Source organism: Triturus cristatus, chromosome 10 (genome assembly GCF_964204655.1).
Source record: "Triturus cristatus chromosome 10, aTriCri1.1, whole genome shotgun sequence".
Taxonomy (NCBI): Eukaryota; Metazoa; Chordata; class Amphibia; order Caudata; family Salamandridae; genus Triturus; species Triturus cristatus.
The window spans coordinates 493,112,766-493,130,177 of NC_140593.1; the positions used below are offsets into that span (position 1 = coordinate 493,112,766).

Below are 17,412 nucleotides of genomic sequence, written 5' to 3' on the forward strand. Positions count from 1 at the left end.
CGCATTTGCCTCGCTACCCATGACTCCTGGGCAGATCCGGCACTAGTAAAAAAACTTAAGTCGCTGAAGTGCAGTGCTCTGCTACAACACCACAAAACCACCAATGCTCTTCCACAACACCACCACTGCTCTTCAGCTGGCCGAGTTCCTACATGTGTTCTCAGATCATGTCACAGTCAGCGCAAATGTGGTGCAAAGTTGACACAGCCTTCATCTGTACAAAATCAAAGCATTCATCTGCTTCCCGTGTTTGAGCACAGGTGGCACAGGGTGTTATTTTCCCTGCCACTTTCCTTAAATGTTCAGTGCCCAAGACACTTAGGGCTTGATTACGAGTTTGGCGGACAGGGTTACTCAATCACAAACATGACGGGATATCCGTCACAGAGTATCCCATCAGCCAAGATTGCTATTAGACCCTTAATGATTGTGTTTGGTCCTAGCCTATTATTCGCTTCATATTCTCCAAGTAAATAAACGGGCTCTTAATGGCTGTACAAGGGAACAGAATTGGTCGGTGAGTTGCCACTAGTATTGTATTGTCCACGGTCTTGGTTGTTTTAGATCGTATCTGTTCCCTGACTGAGTCAGGTCTCAACACGACTGCATGCAGGGTCCATCTGTCATCGCTCGCTCCATAGACCGTGTCTAATATCTGCCATCAGGAAAGTTGTTAATTACCCCTTCAAGGCTTTGACTATACCTAATCTCCCAGATATTGCATTAATCCTCTTTAGATGGCAGGGGCTGTCATTCTGCTGGCTATAAACAAGCGCTTCAACCCCGCAGAAGGACGCGGCTGGTGTCTTCTGATAAACGTAACATAATAACAATTAGTGGCCTCGCGTGTGACCTTGCATGCACTGTTTAGATAAGTCACTCTTGACAGCATTAGGAAACATACCATAGTCACAGCTGTGTGTATGTATGTGTGTGTGTGATGAACATCCAACAGTAAGCGTTACCTCACCCGCATCTTCATGACATACCAGTCTGTGGTGCAGTAAATACATGAAGGGACACACTTGCTAAACACAGGATCTTATTAGAGTTTTCCAGTTGGAAGTCTATTCTTTGCATATCGCACGGCATCATATTGAGACCTCTCCATTGTTACCCAATGAAGCGCTTACTTGGAACAGCAGAAGCAGAATAAACTGTGACCGAATCCCACATGTGATCGATTATTGTCCACCAGCACCTTACTTCAAAAAATACCATTAATACAAACAGATTTCCCAAATTGGCCAAACCAGAAAAGCTGCAGAAGGGTTTTCCAAAACTATACGAAACGCACCCAAATACAGTGTCAAATAACAGGTCAATGAGAATCCCAGAAACATTAAGTGCTCTCACGACGATTGTGAAATGGCGACAGGACCCTTTAGAAATGTGTTCTACAAATGTACCTGACAAACCTGTGGTCATTCTCTATTAGAGTGCCCAATTTAAGACCGGCTATCGGAGCTGAAATAAAACCAGCTGCCCTAAAGCCAGGAGTCTGTTGCCATGACGCTTTAAGGTATAGCTTACCGGAATACCTCTTACAAATTTTTGCAGCTACCATTTTGTTTCTAGGAAGTGGAAGAACCTATGGTAGACGTTAACGTTGTGTCATCTAGTGTCATTTATATGACTATTTGCCAACACCAAAACTGTGTAAAACAATATGCACACCAAACAATTGTTAGAATAGCAATCTGCTAATTTTTATGTATGCAAAAATAGGGCCTGTTTGAAAAGTTCTTCGAAATGTAGATATAAATTTAACTGAGAAAAGCAAAAGAGCGATGGGTGGAATGTTTGAAATAATTTAAGCCTTTGGCATTTACTCTGGCCCTCATTCCAGGCAGTTGTTTGTTTACTCACTGTGCCACTACAGACTAGAATCAACCAGACGCAAATCAGCCATTGTCTTATTGTATATGGAGCATTCCGGCCAAAGCTGTAATGGCACAGTGAGCAAAAAAAGGATGGATGGGAATGTGGTCCAGGGCACTTATCAGTAGCTGAGGATAATTCAGGCATAAACCCATCACTTTTTCGTTTTCCTCACATTTTAATTAACTCCACCTTATTTTATTTAAATGTTTGTTTTTAACAAGTGAATGTAGTTAATATTAATAGTTACACTCTATTTTTATGGTCTAGCTTGACTGCACAGCTGTTGCCAGACAATTATGTGAGACTCACTAGAGAGGGGCTTTTGTTCTGCCCACATGTGTGGAGCCAGGAGTACATGTTTTGATTGGCCAGAAGTGCTTGCCCTCTACACAGCTGCGACCATTTTGTTTTTGTCCAGCTGCCTGAGCTTGAACTTTCAGGGCACATACATGATACTGTAATGCTATTAAAGGGTCTTAGATAACTGATAATTTACGTTGTTTTTCATCTGGCTGTATAGATGGAAAGAGAGTGGTCATTAACCTACATGGAAGTTTAGATAAGGCTTGAAAGTGCAACTGTCATATGACCTTTTAACCTCAACCACTATTATTCTACAGTTCTTTGCTTCCACATAGAGAACAGCCATACAATAATAATGTAGAAGCAGACCTATTTGCATTGCCTGTGCTTGTTCACATCTGAGCTGTTTGTTGCTACATGTACATTTCTTGGGAGTTTCTTGTTATTTCGCTACTTACCATTGTAGTTTTGAAATTTGAAAAATCAGGGTTGTTTCCAAGGATTTTAGTTGAAGAACCCTCTAGTAAATTGTTAAAGTTTTCAAAAAAGCTCTCAGTAGAACCAAAGTTTCATTACCTGATCCACTCAGCCACTTTTTTTTTACTCAGTCATATCTGGTACATTATATCACGGTACAACACAGAGCTGCCTCGCATCCAATTGTGGAATGATTGACCTACTGAGCTTGCAATAATCTGATTTTCATCTAATAAGCATGACAGTTGAAAGTTGCAAGATTACAACTAACGTATTAGATACAAATTTGTTTACGAGAAAACTTTTGTGTCGTTTTACCGGAGGACCTCCAATAATACACAACGCTAAGGATGCCTGGCCTCCACCTTGGGGGTGCCCAGGAGTGGACACCTCAGAGGGAAAGCCAGGATGGGTTCCACAGCGGTATTCGTACAAGCGCCTTGAGACCCTTGCGGGTGAGTAGTGCGCTATACAAGTATCAATTTACATTTACATTTACATAATAAACATTTAATCTGAAGCAGAAAACAACAGATATTAAGTGGTGGAGTTAGATAAGTTGTTGATGAGTTTGACTTAAATATCAAAACTATAGAAGGTTGGTTGGATAACTTTTTATAGTGTATTTATACACTCAATCCTTAGATTTATGCAGTCATAATCATGTTTAAATTATGCACTAGGGGACTAAGCCGCCAAAGTTGTTGCACACCTTTGCTTTAATTAGGTGCCCAAAAAAGCGTTTTTGCAAGCATAAATGATTTGTCTTGTGTCATCGAATTGAAGTCTCGAGAAAATTCATATTATTTTGAAAAATTCTTAGAGTGATAGATTTTCTTAATTTGGATGCCTAGTATGCGAGAGAGCACTGACATTTTCCAGAGAAATGGAAGGAAAGGTGCTCATTAGTATTGTGGTGAAACACCCACAAAGTCACAGATAGCACAGTGGATAATCGGAGACATGCTTCAGTTTGTTCACTTACGTGCCCAGTCTTTCAGTGACAATGCCACAAGCACCCCTATATTGTCAGGCAGTGTGAGAGAAGGCATTTCTCCGCTTAAAATATATTTTTCATGGGAAGTTAAAAAAAAAAAAAAATGTCTGCACAAATACACCCTTCCTTCTCCTAAGCTTACTTTTTTAGCTGGTGCACACTGTGAACAAATCCACAAATGTAAGCATAAAGCTTTAAGAATATGCCTGAAAATCAACTTGCATTGAATTCTTTGGATTTAATTTAATCCCCTAAAATGCCGAAATCTATGCAAAGAGGGGCAGGGCCAGCGCTACATTAAAGGTTCTGCAGGAAGCTGCTATGGTGCACCCCTACAAATAGCCTCTAGAGGGGGACATACTGCGTCATTAAAAGGTGTTTAGGAGAGAAGGATCACAAATAGTCTCTAGAGGGCGCCAGATTGTAACAGATGGTGTCAAAACAGACCTTGTTATAAGTGAATGGAGCATCTGAAGGGCTGTGTATTGTTTTTGCCTGAGGCAAAAAAAACACTTCCATCTACGTGGCAGGTGGAAACCTACACATGAAGATGTCAATGTATCTATGCGATTTGCACAGTAAAAGGTTATTTCGATTGATAGGGACTCGGCACATATTCTTGATAAATATCTCTTTCTTTTCTGATTATTTTTAATGAAGCCTCAACTGTTGGGCGTTAACAGTGTAGTTAATCCAAATACCCTTCCTTAGAAACCCTTTCCATGGCACCAGGGAAAGAGTTTGACAAATGTTTACCCTACTGCCTGTGCTATATGAAGACACATCAGCAATGTATATGGTCGCCTTTGTGCCGAGGCACAATATCTCAAACCCGTCTGGGACAGTTGTTTGCAAGAATACTCAAGTGACATGAAATCGTTCTAGGAAAATATATATATATATATATATATATATATATATATATATATATATATATATATATATATATATATATATATATATATATATATATATATATATATATATATATATATATATATATATATATATATATATATATATATATATATATATATATATATATATATATATATATATATATATATATATATGCTTGCAAAGACCTCCAGTTTGCTGGGGACCCCCAACCTTGCAGGGCGGGCTCGTAAAAAGACAAGACTGGAGAATCCTGCCAGATTTGCACAACACGAACACCACAGAGCCCAACTCCGTCTTGTTCCCTGAAAAGCATTTATTATACTGAATGCGCAGCAGCTTTTGAACACTTAGCTCCACCTACGCGTTTCGGCGTCTTGCCTTTATCCAGGTGAGTGTTCATAATATTTAAAGTCACAGTGATAAAAATTAAATCCCAGTGGTCACATGGCCATATTCAAACTTCAGGCCCCAGAATGCACTTTGAAATACTGCAACGTGATGTGGCACAGTTCAATAGTTGCTGAATAGCGTGATTTCTTTGCTGCCATTATCTCGTGTTCATTCTTGCATTCGTGGTGCATCTGTAAATGTAAAAGCATAATGCTGGTAGCTGCCACGCAAAAATTGGATATTCAGGAATGCGAAGATCACGAGAGGAGGGTGTCGCCTCTCTCAGCTCCCTTTCTCTCTCCGACTCGCAATACCAAATTGCCATGGAAATCCGACGGCTGGTGCGAGAGAGAAAGCAGGTCATGTCCCCTCCATTAGATGCTTGCAAAGACCTCCAGTTTGCTGGGGACCCCCAACCTTGCAGGGCGGGCTCGTAAAAAGACAAGACTGGAGAATCCTGCCAGATTTGCACAACACGAACACCACAGAGCCCAACTCCGTCTTGTTCCCTGAAAAGCATTTATTATACTGAATGCGCAGCAGCTTTTGAACACTTAGCTCCACCTACGCGTTTCGGCGTCTTGCCTTTATCCAGGTGAGTGTTCATAATATTTAAAGTCACAGTGATAAAAATTAAATCCCAGTGGTCACATGGCCATATTCAAACTTCAGGCCCCAGAATGCACTTTGAAATACTGCAACGTGATGTGGCACAGTTCAATAGTTGCTGAATAGCGTGATTTCTTTGCTGCCATTATCTCGTGTTCATTCTTGCATTCGTGGTGCATCTGTAAATGTAAAAGTATAATGCTGGTAGCTGCCACGCAAAAATTGGATATTCAGGAATGCGAAGATCACGAGAGGAGGGTGTCGCCTCTCTCAGCTCCCTTTCTCTCTCCGACTCGCAATACCAAATTGCCATGGAAATCCGACGGCTGGTGCGAGAGAGAAAGCAGGTCATGTCCCCTCCATTAGATGCTTGCAAAGACCTCCAGTTTGCTGGGGACCCCCAACCTTGCAGGGCGGGCTCGTAAAAAGACAAGACTGGAGAATCCTGCCAGATTTGCACAACACGAACACCACAGAGCCCAACTCCGTCTTGTTCCCTGAAAAGCATTTATTATACTGAATGCGCAGCAGCTTTTGAACACTTAGCTCCACCTACGCGTTTCGGCGTCTTGCCTTTATCCAGGTGAGTGTTCATAATATTTAAAGTCACAGTGATAAAAATTAAATCCCAGTGGTCACATGGCCATATTCAAACTTCAGGCCCCAGAATGCACTTTGAAATACTGCAACGTGATGTGGCACAGTTCAATAGTTGCTGAATAGCGTGATTTCTTTGCTGCCATTATCTCGTGTTCATTCTTGCATTCGTGGTGCATCTGTAAATGTAAAAGCATAATGCTGGTAGCTGCCACGCAAAAATTGGATATCCAGGAATGCGAAGATCACGAGAGGAGGGTGTCGCCTCTCTCAGCTCCCTTTCTCTCTCCGACTCGCAATACCAAATTGCCATGGAAATCCGACGGCTGGTGCGAGAGAGAAAGCAGGTCATGTCCCCTCCATTAGATGCTTGCAAAGACCTCCAGTTTGCTGGGGACCCCCAACCTTGCAGGGCGGGCTCGTAAAAAGACAAGACTGGAGAATCCTGCCAGATTTGCACAACACGAACACCACAGAGCCCAACTCCGTCTTGTTCCCTGAAAAGCATTTATTATACTGAATGCGCAGCAGCTTTTGAACACTTAGCTCCACCTACGCGTTTCGGCGTCTTGCCTTTATCCAGGTGAGTGTTCATAATATTTAAAGTCACAGTGATAAAAATTAAATCCCAGTGGTCACATGGCCATATTCAAACTTCAGGCCCCAGAATGCACTTTGAAATACTGCAACGTGATGTGGCACAGTTCAATAGTTGCTGAATAGCGTGATTTCTTTGCTGCCATTATCTCGTGTTCATTCTTGCATTCGTGGTGCATCTGTAAATGTAAAAGCATAATGCTGGTAGCTGCCACGCAAAAATTGGATATTCAGGAATGCGAAGATCACGAGAGGAGGGTGTCGCCTCTCTCAGCTCCCTTTCTCTCTCCGACTCGCAATACCAAATTGCCATGGAAATCCGACGGCTGGTGCGAGAGAGAAAGCAGGTCATGTCCCCTCCATTAGATGCTTGCAAAGACCTCCAGTTTGCTGGGGACCCCCAACCTTGCAGGGCGGACTCGTAAAAAGACAAGACTGGAGAATCCTGCCAGATTTGCACAACACGAACACCACAGAGCCCAACTCCGTCTTGTTCCCTGAAAAGCATTTATTATACTGAATGCGCAGCAGCTTTTGAACACTTAGCTCCACCTACGCGTTTCGGCGTCTTGCCTTTATCCAGGTGAGTGTTCATAATATTTAAAGTCACAGTGATAAAAATTAAATCCCAGTGGTCACATGGCCATATTCAAACTTCAGGCCCCAGAATGCACTTTGAAATACTGCAACGTGATGTGGCACAGTTCAATAGTTGCTGAATAGCGTGATTTCTTTGCTGCCATTATCTCGTGTTCATTCTTGCATTCGTGGTGCATCTGTAAATGTAAAAGCATAATGCTGGTAGCTGCCACGCAAAAATTGGATATTCAGGAATGCGAAGATCACGAGAGGAGGGTGTCGCCTCTCTCAGCTCCCTTTCTCTCTCCGACTCGCAATACCAAATTGCCATGGAAATCCGACGGCTGGTGCGAGAGAGAAAGCAGGTCATGTCCCCTCCATTAGATGCTTGCAAAGACCTCCAGTTTGCTGGGGACCCCCAACCTTGCAGGGCGGGCTCGTAAAAAGACAAGACTGGAGAATCCTGCCAGATTTGCACAACACGAACACCACAGAGCCCAACTCCGTCTTGTTCCCTGAAAAGCATTTATTATACTGAATGCGCAGCAGCTTTTGAACACTTAGCTCCACCTACGCGTTTCGGCGTCTTGCCTTTATCCAGGTGAGTGTTCATAATATTTAAAGTCACAGTGATAAAAATTAAATCCCAGTGGTCACATGGCCATATTCAAACTTCAGGCCCCAGAATGCACTTTGAAATACTGCAACGTGATGTGGCACAGTTCAATAGTTGCTGAATAGCGTGATTTCTTTGCTGCCATTATCTCGTGTTCATTCTTGCATTCGTGGTGCATCTGTAAATGTAAAAGCATAATGCTGGTAGCTGCCACGCAAAAATTGGATATTCAGGAATGCGAAGATCACGAGAGGAGGGTGTCGCCTCTCTCAGCTCCCTTTCTCTCTCCGACTCGCAATACCAAATTGCCATGGAAATCCGACGGCTGGTGCGAGAGAGAAAGCAGGTCATGTCCCCTCCATTAGATGCTTGCAAAGACCTCCAGTTTGCTGGGGACCCCCAACCTTGCAGGGCGGGCTCGTAAAAAGACAAGACTGGAGAATCCTGCCAGATTTGCACAACACGAACACCACAGAGCCCAACTCCGTCTTGTTCCCTGAAAATCAACTTGCATTGAATTCTTTGGATTTAATTTAATCCCCTAAAATGCCGAAATCTATGCAAAGAGGGGCAGGGCCAGCGCTACATTAAAGGTTCTGCAGGAAGCTGCTATGGTGCACCCCTACAAATAGCCTCTAGAGGGGGACATACTGCGTCATTAAAAGGTGTTTAGGAGAGAAGGATCACAAATAGTCTCTAGAGGGCGCCAGATTGTAACAGATGGTGTCAAAACAGACCTTGTTATAAGTGAATGGAGCATCTGAAGGGCTGTGTATTGTTTTTGCCTGAGGCAAAAAAAACACTTCCATCTACGTGGCAGGTGGAAACCTACACATGAAGATGTCAATGTATCTATGCGAGTTGCACAGTAAAAGGTTATTTCGATTGATAGGGACTCGGCACATATTCTTGATAAATATCTCTTTCTTTTCTGATTATTTTTAATGAAGCCTCAACTGTTGGGCGTTAACAGTGTAGTTAATCCAAATACCCTTCCTTAGAAACCCTTTCCATGGCACCAGGGAAAGAGTTTGACAAATGTTTACCCTACTGCCTGTGCTATATGAAGACACATCAGCAATGTATATGGTCGTCTTTGTGCCGAGGCACAATATCTCAAACCCGTCTGGGACAGTTGTTTGCAAGAATACTCAAGTGACATGAAATCGTTCTAGGAAAATATATATAGATATATATATATATATATATATATATATATATATATATATATATATATATATATATATATATATATATATATATATATATATATATATATATTTTTTTGTTTTTTGTTTTTTTGTTATGTGATGTCATTTTACCGGGATTCTGGTTGCTGTTCTGGGAAGAAATACATTGTGTAGCTGGTATTCTTGTGTATCAAAGGCTATGCGAACAAACCTGTACATCATAACTCTAACTTGGTGTAATGTTGCCACCGATAACCCTTATCTTTCAAAGGTTGAAAGGATGTTTTACTTGTTTGTGCGGTACTTTGTTATTGCGGTACTTTGTTATTGCGGTGTATTTGTTCCGCACTCGGGGAGCCCCGGCTCGGAGTCGTGGGATAGAGAGTGGGGGTGACAGTGTGTGTGTAGTGGCTATTGTTGCCGTGCCAGTAGAAAGTGCTTTTGCTTTGTTTAAAAAAAAAAAAAATCATTTCTCGAAACTGAAAATAACCTGCGACAGTTGTATTCTGAAATGTTCAAAGAAATCACATACATATAGACACTAGGGAGCTGAACTGATGCTTCGTGTATAGGGACAAAAATAACAACTCTATTATGATAAGAACCTTTTTCCTGCTTCCCGCCAAATCACATATGCAGCACATATGGGCGTAAGAAATTATTACACTGTGTTTCCACATATGGGCTGCCACCCAGGCCAGGATTAAGGTTCTGAGGACGTTGCACAAGGGGTTATGGAAAAGCAGCTATGGGCCTCCGGTAGGCCATATGCTTCTGAGGGATTATGCCTTTTGTAACCACCTGTTACGCCCGCTAAAAACCTGCCAAGTGATGTGTATGAATGCCACAAACGATTGCAATCAAGGTAGATTGCGCTGAACACCCCAGGCCTGGAAGCCATGTCAGAGTGTGTGTAACACGCCAAGAGAAAGACGTGTTTACTGCATTGGACTCTGGTGTGTGTGTGAACATCTGGCAAACTATCTCTGTATACAGATGCCCACCTGTCTGGAAAAACACGCTTTTACACCACATACCCCTTGCAACACCTCGCCATACCTATTATTTCATTCGAATGTGGTATTCTTTATTTTTATCAAGCAAATATCTTTTTTTTTTTACTAACAACTCTTAAAAACATGGTGTGCACAGTTTCTTTTTCTGTATTTTCTTGATCTGGCAGCAGCTCCCAGAGTAGAATTGCTCAAGCCCCTGTTTGCCTGAGCCTGTAAGGAGTGGTACCCCCAATGAAGGCTTGCCCTAATGGATAATTCTTCTTGACATCCGTCAGGCGCAAGCCTCCTGTATAATCCAATGTTAATTAACTTAATGCACGTCCACTCATTTGCGCAGGCCGAGTTTTAGCCGTGTATCAGAATAGGATCTACTCCAATTAATCAGACGGGCTTCTAAGCCTCCAGTGTCGGCCCGTTGTCCGGTTGTGTGGGTGGTGTGACCTGTTGTTGCCCGTTCATTCCTATGTTGTGTCCACGAGCTGATGCCTGTTCATGGCACCGGCGACCATTAAGCAAATGAGATGCGTTTACCTAAAGCATTTTATTGATTGGCCATTTTTTGTTCGACAGGTGACATCACGCAGAAAGGGTATGAAAAGAAAAGATCAAAATTAATCGGAGCCTATTTACCCCAGCCGCCAGGTATGTACCGAGTTTTCCTTTTAACTTGTGGCGGGGTTTCGGGGGCTCCTCTCTGCTTGAGACTGTGCCGCTCGCTGTTGCATCTGCGCGAGAGGTACCAGATTAAACTCGCAGCCGAAGTAACTCGGCGGCTAAGATGGCGCATTGATTTTCCATTTTCAGGCCATTGATGCATAAGTATGCCTGGTATTGACTGGTGGGACGGCGCCCGCGCTGTACTGTAAACCGAGCTATTTTTATATTTGGTAAGCCGTGTGGTAATTGGAAACGAGACGCTGCTTGCCTCCATCCCTGGCCGCCTGCACTTGACTTCATTATGTAATGCTGATGTGCGCGCGGCTCTTGGACCAAGGCTGCTGGGATATATTTAGTGTCGTATTGTCTCCTTCTGCAAAGGCACAAACGAACAGTTTTTAAGACACGTTTGTTAGAATCGCAATGCATCTAGAATAAAACAGACGCAGGCCAACTCGTTCTGTACGCACATATGTTCATGAACATGATAGAATTGCACACTGGTAGTCGGAAGAGCTATTTTTAGTTGTTCCACATCTTGTCCTTGAGAATGCTAAATCTCCCCGGGTTTTTGTCTATGCTGATCCCGCAGTGCTTTTTTGTGTGAACCCTTCAAAGTCAACCATCAGAGATGACTCTTTAGGACATGTTTACGTTTACGTTCACGTTCAGAGCCCTATCAGGTAGGGTGTCTGATGTGGTAACCCAGTTAGTATTGGTGGTCTTGACTAGCTGTCACTGTTCTGGAGCAACTTGAATAGATGGATTTACATTCTTGTTTACACTCTTGTTTTGAAACGGACAGGTTTTGGGACAGGGTAAAGTGTGGGGTCTCCGGGATCAGGGAACTGTTGTTTCGCACTAATCCTAACGTTTTGGGCACGATCTGCTTTTTATCATAGGTCAACTAACCTAAAAAATTATCCGGTATGCCAAGTAAACCATCTTAAAAGTATATCTGGTTTCTGGTGGGAGCTAGTGTAGTGGCAATAGGATTAATGTGGTGTGGATTGAGTGGGTTGCTTTGTTGACTGGGAGAGAGAGCCTCAGCCACTGCTATGAGAAGGATCACATTGATATGGTTATTTTACCAGTGATTAAGGTGTTATCATATTGGATGCCGGACTCTGAAATACATTGCCGATGTCAGTGGCTGACATGCATTTTTAGGTCTTGCCTAGGCAGTGTTTGCGCTGTCTCTTTGAGACCTGCTGTATTCAGGTATGGCCTTTAAGCTCCGCCCATATTCCGCAGATGTTTTCAATTGGTTCCTCTTACTGTCCTTTGTAAATTATGTTTTTTGATTCATGATTCAGCTTAGTAGTCCCTCCTTAGGACCTCCCTCTCTTCTTTTGTTACGTCCCATGTGGACAGCCCCTCTTACATGTCTCTTTACTCTCTAGGTTTCATTAAGAGTTAGTGAGCACTATTTAGTTAATTAATGTCTTGTTGAAATAGGCACGACATGCTGCACGGGTGGCCACCACGTTTTATTTCCATTTATTTACTTTTGTAGAAATCATGGCACGGCACGCTTTCGCTTTAAACATCTGAAGCTAAAACGTGGCATGCCACCATTGCTACAATAGTCCATTAACACAAAGAAAAAAAAAAAGGAGGGCGGACTCTGCATTTGTTATTATTTACTTTTGTAGCAATCGCGACATGCTGCGCTTTAGCTTTAAACATCTGAAGCTAAAGCACGGCGTGCCGCAATTGCTAAAAAAGAAAATAAATAGGAAAAAAAAGGCAAACGGCCACCGCATTTCTTTTCCATTTCTTTACTTTTGTACCAATCGGTGCTCGCCGTGCTTTAGCTTTGAACATCTGAAGCTAAAGGTTGGCAAGCCGCCATTGCTACAAAAGTCAATAAATAGAAAAAAAAAAGGCGGGAGGCTGCAGCATTTGTTTTCCATTTATTGACTTTTGTAGCAATGGCGGTATGCTGCGCTTTAGTTTTAAACATCTTAAGCTAAAGCACGGCGTGCCGCGATTGCCTCAAAAGTAAATAAATAGAAAAAGAAAATACGGCAGACGTACAACTTTTCTTTCTATCTGTTTAATTATGTAGCAATCGCAGCACGCCACGCTTTAGCTTTAAACATCTGAAGCTAAAGTGCGGCGTGCCACAATTTCTACAATAGTAAATAAACAAGGCAGACGGTCACCGCATTTCTTTTCCATTTATATACTTTGTACCAATCACGGCATACTATGCTTTTGCTTTAAACATCTGAATCTAAAGTGTGGCATTAGGCAAATGGCTTTCTGCAGTCTTTTCTTGCTCCTGCACAGTGTTACATCTTCCTCCATCCTGCATGCAAGAATTTCAGTGTGTGCATCATGGATTTTAGCGAGTTTGAGCAAGACAACAGCCGCAGCAGCAGGCTAAGCTCTACTGTGCTACGTGTGTGTCAGCAAGCCCTGTTGCTTGGGAATAAATAAGGCGGGCCTGGACCCAGTCCTGGGGGTGAGTTGCATTCTTCATTGTTGCAGGGTTCAGTACCTTATATGGCAAATAGAGGTCCACAGGGACACCTAGTGACAGGCAAAGGTACTGCACCCTTTCCTTACTTCATGGATTATTTTTATAAGTTATGCTACAGCTAAGATATTTTGTGTGAAAAGATTCAAACAAACCTCCTCATTTGCAGCATCAATAGCTCTAAATGTAACAAATGCGCGACCTATTGCATTGCAAATGCTTGTTTTTAAAATTAGACTTTGTATATGATGTGATTGGAGTCTCCTGTTAAGAGACTCGGCGCTAGTCTGTTTGGCATTCCATTAAATCTGGTACAGGAGTGGACTGTATACGGGCTTGGCTGTAAAAACATAATAGAATTCCTGGGAGCAGTGGGAACAATTTTTGCAATTAATTTCACCTGAACAAGATATTTGTTGGAGAAGTTGTTTTTGTAGCAGGATCTTTCTATAAAAGCATTTTCTGTAGGAGACGTTTATTGCATAGAAAAGGTGGGAATCCCTTTTTAGGTCGAGCCTGAGCAGCGCATGCGCTGCTCTGCGAGGCATGTTGCATTCGAGTATGGACTTGAAGCCCCGCCCACTCTCCGCCTATATTTGTCATTTGCTTGTCATTGTCCTTCGTAAATGCTTGCTTCTGATTCGTTAATAGGCTGGTTAGTCCCTCCTTAGTACCGCTTTGTATTCATTTGTAACCTCCCATGAGGATTAGTCCTTTTACTTCTGTTACAAGGTATGTTTTATTTTGTCTGTAAGCACTATTTTCTTTAATGAGTTTCTCCTACTGCAGGCACGACATGCTTTCCTTCAACATTCAGCGTGCCATGTGCACTTTCACTTTCCAAGCAGCCCAGGACAATGCGGCCACTTCTTATGTGTTAATTATCAAAACAGATCAATAAAAGGCATTGTCATTTACAATGCCAATTCCTGGCTAAGCTTCCGCCCCATTCAAGAATATGAGAGATTCACACTGATCTCCACCTCCAAACCCTCAGCTCATGTCCTAGAACCCATTCCTCCCCTACTGACCAAAAAACTGAAGCGCTCCCTAGCTCCGCTTTGGTGCACAATCATAAATAGCTCCTTGAAAAATGGAGTCGTTCCAGACTGCCTTAAAATGGGACAAGTCACACCCTTGCTGAAAAAACCCGGCCTCGACATTACGGAGCTGAATAACTTTAGACCCGTGTTGAACCTCCCCCTTCTGTCCAAAATCCTAGAAAGATGCGTACTCCAACAACTAACCCAACACCTAGACAACATCAACCTCCTAGACTCCCACCAATCTGGCTTCAGAAAAGGCTGTAGCACAGAAACCACGATCCTCAGCATCATTGACAATATCCACAGATCACTAGACTCTGACCAATGCTTCCTCCTCATTCTCCTTGACCTCTTGGCAGCATTCGACACTGTAGATAACAAACTTCTCCTTAGTGCTCTCCAAGAAAGAGTCGGTCTTGGCGAGGTGGTCCGCCAATGGTTCTCCTCCTTCCTGCACAATCGCACTCAAAAAATCAAAATCAAAAACTTTGCTTCCGACCTCCACCCAGTCAACAAGGGTGTCCCTCAAAGCTCAGTGCTATCCCCGCAACTTTTTAACATCTACATGGAGCCTCTCACCAAACTACTCAAAACAGCCAACATCTGTTTCCATCTCTACGCTGATGATACTCAGATATATTTGGAAACCACCTCCCTCAAAGACATTCAAAGACTCAATGACGTACTGAAAGATGTTCAACACTGGCTGTCATGCAACCACCTTAAAATAAACCCTGACAAGACTGAGACACTCCTCATCTCGAATAAGGAAGAGAACCCCCAAATTGCCGAATGGTTAAAGGCCGTCGATGTGCTCAACGGGAATCTCACTCTAGCAGACTCTGTCAAATCACTAGGCATCACTGTAGACCCGAAACTGAACATGACCAGACACATCAAGAATTCGGCCAAGAGCGCTTTCCTTAACCTCAAACTACTGAACAAAATAAAACCCTTCATTCCGCCCAGTGATCTCAAACAGGCCACCCAAACTCTGGTACTGTCAAGACTGGACTATGGGAACGCAGTCCTCTCAGGAATTCCAAAATCACATCTGGCTCCCATCAAAACAACGCTGCATGCGGCAGCCAGAATGATCACCAGTATCAAGAAATTTGACCACATTTCTCCTGCACTCAGGGAACTTAGTGGCTTCCAGTCGAAATGCGGATTAGCTTCAGAACAGTCTGCCTCGCGCATAAAGCCCTACATACCGGCAAACCCGAATAACTGGCAAAAAAACCTCAAAAAAGCCGGTCAGGCCAGGAACCTCAGAAGCTCAAACTCCCTCCTACTCATCCCATCAAAAATTAGAAAACAAAAAACTGCGGATCGATCCTTCGTCGGAAGCGCTTCCAAAATCTGGAACTCTATTGCCCCTCACATCAGAACCATTCTCTCCTTTGTAAAATTCAAAAGCCAACTCAAAATCCTGTTCCTCAACCGCTCCCTAGGGAGTTGATAGGACCAATCGGAGCAGGTAGCTGACACCTCGCACTGCTCCTACTCTAAGACTTCGAAGGACTCAGAAGACTAAGACTGTCCTGCACTGTTAATGTGTCGCCTTTTTGTTTTGTGTTTTGTGAATCTCTGCAATGTATCTGCTGTAAAGTGCTCCGATACCGCTAGGGTCAGGCCAGCGCTATATAAAACTTCTTAAATAAATAATACCAATAGCTTAAACGCTCGCAAACGCGAGACCTGTTGCATTGCAAATGCTTGTTTTTAAAAAGTTTGCAAGATATCTAAAGTTGTGGAGTTTTGATAAAAACGTTTGTGAAGTTAGCAGAAGTCAAGTCTGCCGACTTTGTACCACTTAGAACTCTTTGGAAATCAACTTCTCTTAGGATCTAAAATCTATTGGATCGGGTTCAAAGTTCAGTTAATATAATTAGTTTGTGTTTTACAGGATATTCAGGCAGTAAAGCCTGTTTTAACACATGGTCAGAATTCTGTTTGTAGGCTATTTTGAATGTTCTATTTAATTGTCAAACATGAAGTTTAAAATACTTTAGTGTATGGGCTAGATAGAGCTGAAGCAAGCTATAAAAATAATTGCTGTTACAGTTGTAGGTTGACACTCTTAAGTTGTTACTGTAATGTTTTAAATTGGCATGTTTCATGAATACTACATCCTCAATATTTCAAAACAAATAATAGGCTGATGCATACCCACTTTACCAAGATGTAGACATCCTGATTTCTCCACTAGAACCTTTATTTGTCTCCAGGAAGATGCACCTTACGGAGCCTGGATCTGGTGTTATCATCTGCATTGAGTGCCCTTTTCATTACTCTTTTTCTTTCTGAAATGAGGTAGGTTTAATTAAGTGCCCTTTTTTCCTGCTCAGCAAGATTTGTTTCCAACCAATAGTTTGTACATCGTGGCCTAGGTTGAATTCCGTAGCTCTGCTGTGCGAGCTTCGCTTACTGCCTTGCCAAAGTTCCCTATTTTCTTATGGGCATTGGTTAGTATTATCTGTTGTTTTCTGGTGTTGGGCCAGGCGCCCTGGGTTGGTTTCACTTAGAGTTAGCTTTGTTGGAAGCTTTAACTGATACAAGGTGTAGCTGTGCACCTCTCAGCTCAGGACCTTTTTCCACTCTTCTCCCCTCTGAGATGAGAGGTGGTCAGGAGTTGAAGGAGACAGAAAACTCCTTGTTGAAGCGTGTGCTGTGGTGAAATTTTCTTTTAGCTGTGGTGATTTTCTGCCTTTTTCCATGGAGTTGTTTTGTTGGTCTTGTGCAGCAGGGTCATGCAGTCTCTTAACTTCAGGGTAGTTCCAGGGGTCAGGACTACTTTGTTTCAGACGAGTGTTTCTGAAGAAGTCTTGTAGGAGAGCTGCTAGCAACAGATGCACTGGGCAGGAAGGCCACCATCGTCTGCTGCAATCTTGCGCAGTACTTTCTCTGCATTAAGCAATTCTTCTTCCCTTCTTGCATGGCATTTGGATACTATCTATTCTCAGGCCTGGAGGGAAACACAGATCTCATCACGACATGCTCTAGTCGGTGTACCCCTTTTCGCCCTGCAGTATTGACCATACACTTAGATTGTGAAAGCAGTTTGTA

The 17,412-nt window shown here is 42.7% G+C and overlaps 1 protein-coding gene across 18 annotated transcripts in view; it reads left to right on the forward strand.

The window, feature by feature from the left end:
• The window catches only part of DIP2C (DIP2 acetate--CoA ligase C (putative)), a 1,028,010-nt gene that overhangs the window by 415,540 nt on the left and 595,058 nt on the right, over positions 1-17,412 (forward strand). For 17 of the 18 annotated variants that reach the window (XM_085631929.1, XM_085631931.1, XM_085631933.1 and 14 more), the window contains one exon: positions 10,726-10,797. The exons of the other annotated variant lie outside the window; for it this stretch is intronic. In XM_085631929.1, the coding sequence (XP_085488055.1) occupies positions 10,726-10,797 (72 nt within the window). The remainder of the gene's footprint in view (positions 1-10,725; positions 10,798-17,412) is intronic. 18 annotated transcript variants of the gene reach the window in all.